Source organism: Nicotiana tabacum, chromosome 13 (genome assembly GCF_000715075.1).
Source record: "Nicotiana tabacum cultivar K326 chromosome 13, ASM71507v2, whole genome shotgun sequence".
Classification (NCBI taxonomy): Eukaryota; Viridiplantae; Streptophyta; class Magnoliopsida; order Solanales; family Solanaceae; genus Nicotiana; species Nicotiana tabacum.
This window is the reverse complement of record NC_134092.1, coordinates 107,587,691-107,595,722: the sequence shown is the minus strand read 5'-3', so window position 1 is coordinate 107,595,722 and position 8,032 is coordinate 107,587,691. Positions and strand designations below refer to the sequence as shown.

Sequence of the window (8,032 nt, the reverse complement as noted above, 5' to 3'; positions counted from 1 at the left end):
AGCCTTCAAACTTCCAATATTTCAACAAATGGCGATAGCTCAAGCTAGGGACCTCCAAATTAAATTTCGGGCATACGCCCAAGTCCCAAATCACGATACGGACCTACCGGAACTGTCAAAATACTGATCCGGATTTGTTTGCTAAAAATATTGACCGAAATCAACTCAATTGTGTTTTAAAGCTCTAATTCACATTTTAATCAATTTTTCATATAAAAACTTTTCAAAAAATTATACGGAGTGCGCACGCAAGTCGAGAAATGATAACTAGCGCTTTTCGAGGTCTTAGAATACAGAAATGGATGTTTAAATTAAAGATGACATTTTGGGTCATCACAATACGTGAGACAATTAGTGAGATAATTTAGTCTCTTGAAAGGTGGATTTGTTTAATGGCATATAATGAAATTAAAAATTTAAAAATGAAATAAACTTTTATAAAATAGGTATACAGGGTAAAATAAATTATTTTAAAAGTATATGGAGTTAACTGGTATTTCCAGCGGGTATACCGCGTAGATTTCTCTATTTGGAAATTGAAATTATGTTTGGATATACATTTCACTTGAAAAAAATGTTGAAGCTTTGTGAGTAGGAAAAAATTATGAAAATCTTGAAAAAGTGATTTTCTGAAATACTCATTTTTGAAAAATTTTCAAAAACATGCAACATTTCATGGACAAATATACTTTTGAAAAAAAAATTGTAAAAAAAAAAAAACATTTATGAACAACGGGGCCTTAATATTTTGCACATATGTATGGGCTAAAGAATCTCAGAGTTGAGTAGGTTTCCTATTAAAAAGAAAAATAGGACTCAATTGTTTTTTACGAACCCGAAGTTCCCTATTCTTGACCACATTTTATTGATAAATGCTCGAGTACAACTCCAATTATTTCTCGAGAATATATGGAAACATACTCAATACATTTTATTGGATAGTTGACCCAACTCATAGTTATTTAAACTAACCTTGCACTCAATTGGTAATTTTTTATTTATAAAAAAAACAGTTTATTGAATTTCGTTTCAAATATAAAATTTCGCTCAATGACATATTTATTAATTATATTTAACTTTAATTGTTGATATAATATTCATATCATCAATGAAGAAAAAAAATCAATATCGACACTTCGAGGACATCCAACGAAATCAACATGTACCTCAATTTTATTCTTCTATAAAATATAACTTCGAATTTTACATCTTTTAGCTTGGAACTTAATTGGTCACTGCTACAACCAGATATCCAAAAACGTTCCGATAAATTTCTCATAGAAAAGAAAAAGAAAGAAGAAGGTAAAACTGTTTTTCTTTTTCTTTTACTTAATTGGAGTAAATATTTTTTGAGGTGCAGTTGACCCCCCTGTAAATAATGGAGTAAAAAATATTACCAAATCATAACAAATTACTACGACTCCTAGAGTCCTAAGACCTACTATATTGGAATTCTAGCCGTTGCCAAAACAAATGTGTCAGTAATTTTTTCCTTAATTAATTATAATTATGTTTGGTGTACCACAGACTAACGTAAAAACAAAAACATCTCCATTATTCTTCCAAAATCAAGATTTCAAGAATTGCATGGACCACCACCACCCCCCTCTATCTCAACCCGTGGATCCACCGCCGGAGCCAACCTCCGACACCATGGCTACGGAAATCCCACCGGAATCTTCAGTCTCCGGCGGCGTTATGAAGAATAAACCGAAGAAGAAGAAAAAGAAGAATAAATCGTGCGACAATGATCTTTTTGACCCTCAATCTTCTTCCGCTGCCTCCTATGCCCCATCGTCTTGTTCTACGACGTCGTTTTCTCAAAGGGGTATTAGGGTTTCGGCAAGTCGTCGGAACCCTAGAGTGGTAATTGGGGCCGGCAGGCAGAAAAGTGATGAGAATGTTGAAGCCCTTGCTCTCCCTCTTGGCATGTCTATTGCTGCTGTTCTTGCTCAGGTTCCTTTTTTTCTTTTTCTTTTTCTTTTTTGGAATTGTAAAATGTAGCACCTTTCTTGTAATGTATGTGGTGCTTGCTAGTATCCTAGTTATATCTATTTATTTTTAATTTTAGTAAAATTTTGCACCTTTAGAATGCAACAAGAATCAGTCTTTTATGTGAAATTTGTGAACCTTTTTAAAATATATATTTTAAAGTGAAATTTGTGAACCTTTAGGATGCAAGATTCGATTTTTATGTGAATTTTATGCTATCGTTGAGCTTGGGATTGGTTTTTAGCTGATAATATTCATATTTTTCAATGGGGTTTATTGTATTTACTAAATACTGTGATTTGTAATTGTGGATGGAAACTATTTTATTTCAAGTACATTGTTCGATTACATGAAAAAGCTTCAGTCTTTTTCGTGAAAGTTGTGTTATTTGTGTCGAAAGAAGTGATCTGAATTATGAGATTGAAATTTAGCTGGCAAAGCTATATCAGTTATTTGTGCTTCTTGTTGTTACCTCTTTTTGGCGATGATTTGGAATTACAGGTTGAAATTCTTGAATTTTCTAAAGTTATTAGAAAATGTAGTGAAAGGAGGTGTGTGGAGCTGTTATGTTGCAGCGGCTTATTTTGAATATCATGTTTCCTTTTGCGTTGGGTGTATCCTTTTGTGTAATTTTGAAGATCATCTTTCAACTGTTTTTGTATATTTCTCTATTATTCAGTAGGCTTGATAACTTGTTCATAGTCATATGACCTCACAATAACATGTGTTTTCTACAACGAGCTACTGACAAGATTGTTAAAGCTGGCTCAACATTTGTGTCGTAAAATATCAAAAGCAGAACAGTCTAGGTTGTTACGACAGTTTTTGTAATCCAAGATCCCCTAGCTGTTCAACTTGCAGTATTGTTTGTTAAAGAAACGAAAGCAACAAAACTAATAATAATTGTAAGATGATTAGTTTTCGGGATACTGGAATATATCTAGGACGACACAGTTTATATTAAGTTAGGAGCCTAACACTTCATACTTGATAACGAGTCTTATTCCTTGTATCTACTAGTATGTTGTTTTTTCAGTTCTAAGATGGTATCATTCAGGTCAACTGTAGCTATGATGGGAAGAACTAGAAAGTCGTTCATCGAGTGTGTGTGCATTCTGCTTAGAAGTCTTTGACATCTGAATTGATCTAGATCTTAAAACTGGTATGCTTAGCCGAATAGAGTGAAACTTCAGTTTATTACTAAGGTGGATATTGGTAGTTCTTATTTGGGGAAAAGAAATATATTAAGTTTCATCTTTTGTGAAGTTGACTCTTGATTTTTGCATTCATTATATATTTTTCTTTTCGAATGCTAGTTCCATAATTTTGTATTGTAGCTAGATATAGTCATTATAAGAAAACTAGGTATATTTTTTAATTATCTTAGGTGGAGATGTCTTGATCCCTTCTCAATCGCCTGGATTGATGCCCCGATGAATTTTGATTCTCTTCCTCTTCTTTTTGAGTCATAGTCTGCTTCGGTGGTTGTTGCTACACCTGCTTCCACTTGATGGTTGTCCCCTGCCTATACTTTCAACCCTAAGGCTACACACTTATAAATGTCAGATTTGTTTTATATTACTAAATGGTGTCACTAGGTTGATTACCACTCTTGGACGGAAATGCTCTCATGATGCACAATGAGGGTAACATCTTTGATTGTCTCATCATTTTTTTTTTTACTTTGCACTTTTCTGTATTGTCTATCAGTGACAGAAATGTCATATTCGTTGTGCATGTTAGCTTTTATCTTTTCACTTGTTCCTATAATATCCATTTATTAGTTATAAAATTACCTCAAAGAATTTCTTTTTTGAGGAATAAACTCAGGACAATAGTTGATTTCTCTTAAGCTATCCCGTATACTACCGTCATAAATATTTTTATTTCTAATAACCCACGGAGTTTTCTGAGCACGAGCTCACCAAAGGTTTTTTCCTATTATGCCATCATTCTTGAAATTGCCTCCTGCAGTTCTGTTACAATGTAGCCATCAACTTGTCCTATTGTAATGACATGGCATCCATGCTTAGGAGGTCGACTCAACTGTCTAAGGTCTAGGAAAATATTTCGGTGGAATGATGTTAGAATTTGATGAGTCATTCATGTTTAGCTTCTGAGTGTCTTGTCTTGCCAGTTTCTTTTACTAAATCTATTCTCTGTTTCGTTGTAAATTCATTTGCTCATATTTAGAAACCTCTTCTCTCTTCTGTTGATGTTTAAAACTTCAACAATGTTTGGGTTCTTTTCTTTTCTTTTTTCGTTATGATCATGGCGTGGTTGAATTTTTTTAATAAGCTTCACGGAATGTGCGTCACAGAAATTACAATGATAATGATAACAACGACGACAGCAATAGTAACAAAGGAGGATATTATACTCTTTGTTAATAGCACATATTGTCATTTAATTTGACGGTGTTACCTTTTGAGATATAAGCTGCCTTTTACTACTAAAAGCCCTATAAACCTTGCATATTCTGATGTCCATTTAATTCAAACATGAGGGGTGCTTCACATTCTAAAGGATGAGTTTTGTCTTGTTTGATACTGCATCTTTTTGCTGCTGCAAAGTTGTCACCCTCCTTATTACAGGAACTTAATATGTTGATAGTCGCTCATGAGTTGTGACCACTGACCATGTTTGTTATGTGTTTATAAGGATATAGTAAGAGTAGGCTGTTAATATAGTTTATGTTGCTTCATTTAGGTTTTGGAAAGGAAAGATGCGGCTGGAGAAAAGATATCGGTGGATCACCTCTCAGAGGTATGAGATAGTGACGGACAGTTTCCATGAAGTGATGTAGAACTTAATAATGGTTTGCACTTCGCAGAACCATATTACCATAAATCAAAATGAACTTCAAGGGTGTTTTATCTTCTCTGTCCAAGCGAACATCCTTACTTGATTGAATTTTAGATTACAACAATAACCTGTCGTCATGGACATGTTTACAACATTTTGTATTTCCTCAGAGAAATCAGATGTATAGATTTCATGATTTTATTTTCTCTCATTTTTCAACAGATTTGTACTTTAGCTGTCCGAGAGTCTTTGGCCAATGTAAGCAAAATCCATCTTCTCTCTCTTAAGCTAATGGTTTGTCACTAATACAGTCAGCTCAACATAGTCGCGATGTTAAAGCAGCAGACTTTCTACTTTTGGCTTGTTTTGGAAACAGGTCTTCGGTGACCAGTTTGAGTCTTTCGTGAGGAACTTTGAGAAATCATTTCGTAGTACCCTGATGACTCTCAGATTAATCAATGAATCCTCTATGAATAATGGAGAACAGAAAAATTGTTGTGCAGCGAGGACTTCTGTCTCAGAAAGATCTGTGCCTTTGATTTCCAACAGACTAGAAAATCTTACATGTGATCCTGACTTCAGCGAGTTTCAATCGGAGTCATGTCAGCAGAGTGCCATATCAGATAACGAACTGAGTAATCAAGAAGAAAGAAGTGATGGTACATGTCTTGAATCGATAGGTCGGCAGCTTACCCTCTATGATAGGCAAGGAAGGCAGCAATTGGCTTCTGTTTCTTCAAGCATGATTTCATCCAGTACAGAAATTAATCGATCTGTGAGTAGCACTTTGGAAAGATCTGTCATGGAGCAAGCTAGGTCGAATGACCTCAAGACATTTGAGATTGGTCTTACAATGAGGAAATTGCAACTTAAAGAAAGGCAGCTGGCTCTCAGTTCTGATGCGAACCTTTTGGAGAGGGTCAAACTTTCTTTTGGTTTCTCTAAGACGTCCTTCAAAGCCGAAAAGTTTAAAAATCAAGTAGAAGACTCAAAACATACTGAGATGCTTAAAACATGTTTAGACTGCCTTGTTGCTGGTTTATTTATCATGCTGGTGTGTCTTGGATACGGAACTTATGTTTTCTCTCACAAAAGAATAACTGAAGCTACAGCATCCTGCACACCTGTCATGGTAAGTGATATCTGATTCTGAATTGCATTAGTTTTGTTTAAAGGTTTTGTTAAGAGTTCTAGTAAAGTATTGACTCAAGCCAATTGCCTTATCTCCCCTTCCAGAGTCTGTAAATGGCAGAAACTTAGCAACAAAAAGAGAATGTTTAACTCTTTTCCCGTTGCTACATAAAGTTTTTTTCATTGGAGTCAGTAGGGGGTGGCTGGAATAGATGTAACATGCATCATTTTCGTTTATGTCACAAGCTCATTTGAGTCCCTTGTTTATGCAAGTCCGAGTCAAAATGAAAGGTGTCGGGTACATGCATGCAGGAAGTTCTTGAATAAAGAAGCACATTTTCAAGTTGGTCAAAGGGTGGAAAAGAGGGTTGATGGTTATAGTTATGATAAGGCACAATAAATATATTTTAGCTATATAGTTGCCAAGTGGCATGTATTGCTGGGAAAAAATGGTTTCTTTATATCCAAATGCTGACTAATGATTTCTATTTTCTCTTTCTTTCACTTCCTTTGTTCTTTTTATTTAACAAATTCACCTATATAAGCGATGCACAAAAAGGTAAGGACTTTTTTCTCAAGGATACTTGTCGTCCTAAGAAGTTGATGTTATTCGTTATAGATGCTGCTTTTTGTGTTATTTCTAAAGCATGGACCCCATGGATGATAATTTAATTAGTTGGCCGTTTCTGTTTATCCATGTGTTGTCGGTGTATAGCATATATTAGCTATACCTATGCTAATGACACTGGACATATTTTTTGTTATAGGAGTACAAGTCGTCCTGGTGGATGCCCAAATCAATGTCAACTTTCAATTCAGGACTGCAATTCTTGCGGTGTCAGGTTCAAGTTCTCAGTCGTATGCTATTTGGTGCTATCCTGATATTGGCTATAGCCTATTTACTTCTCCAACGCTCAGCAACTTCAAACCAGACGATGCCAGTTACTTTCATTCTGTTGCTGTTGGGAGTTGGCTGCGGTTTTGCAGGGAAGTTTTGTATCGACACCCTGGGGGGCAGCGGATATCATTGGTTAATTTATTGGGAGACTTTGTGCTTGCTGCATTTCTTTTCGAATGTCTGTATCTCAACTTTGTTACTGATCCTTAATGGGCCTGTCACGGTGTCAGAAAAGAGCACGAGGGATACAAGATTTCCATACTGGATGAGGAGATCTGTGTTCTATACCACATTACTTCTTTTCCTCCCGTTGTTATGTGGTCTGATGCCTTTTGCTGGCCCTGGTGAGTGGAAGGATCACTTTTCTTCACTGGTTCTGGACGCTTTTATAACTCCAGTTGAATACTAAAGTCTAAAAGGGAGAGATTTCAGGCTTTAGCCCTATTGGATGTGAACCACTGTTTGATGAGTGCCTGTCGAGGAATTTTAGCCTAGAGTATTAGGCGCAAGGGTTTATTAATTTCTATATCAGTAGGAGCTTGCGCTTGCTGGTGATTATGCCCTATTGGATGAAACACTGTTTTGGTCTTCGCCCTGTCAAGGAACTTTAGCTTTGTATCGTTAATTAGTAGAAGACGTGCGTTAAGTGTCAGGCTTAAGGGTGATTGATTAGGTTTATTATTTTTGCATGTAAATTTATTTGTATCATTAGAGGCTAGCTAAAAGCGCAAGATTAGTTTTCCATTTCCTTTATTTTTGGTTTATATTATAATTGGGAGAAAGCAGGTTGAGTCTTGTAACATCATCTTTGTGAAAATGCAAGATACACTAGTACCAAACAGCATCTTGTAGTATTTTCTTTCTTTTTTATTTAAATTAAAGAAATATTGGCTTGTAGATTGTATTGGTCTGGTACCAATGTTCTGTGATCTGTTTATATGCTTCTTCAGGATTTGTTGTATACTACATTATTGGAATCTATATGGTTTTGACTTTTGATCATTTAACCTGATTGCTCCTGGGATTTTTTTTTCATTCTGTAATTTTTGTTCTTCTTGGACAGGACGTTGTTCTTAGGTTCTTACACGGCCAATAACACACTCAGAACATAAAAATTAAACAGCAATTATACCTGCCTTCTTTTCATGTAAGCACTGCACCCCAATGTAAATCTATAAATAAAATGCTAATTTCATGGGTAGATGG

At 35.3% G+C, this 8,032-nt stretch overlaps 1 protein-coding gene across 1 annotated transcript; it reads left to right on the top strand.

The window, feature by feature from the left end:
* Positions 1-1,514: 1,514 nt before the first annotated feature.
* LOC107761850 (protein CPR-5) lies at positions 1,515-7,822 on the top strand. Its single transcript, XM_016580138.2, has 5 exons — positions 1,515-1,956; positions 4,702-4,758; positions 5,020-5,055; positions 5,174-5,929; positions 6,696-7,822. The coding sequence occupies exons 1-5, from the start codon at positions 1,588-1,590 to the stop codon at positions 7,233-7,235; spliced, it is 1,758 nt and encodes a 585-aa protein (XP_016435624.2). The 5' UTR covers positions 1,515-1,587; the 3' UTR covers positions 7,236-7,822.
* The last annotated feature ends 210 nt before the right edge of the window (positions 7,823-8,032 follow it).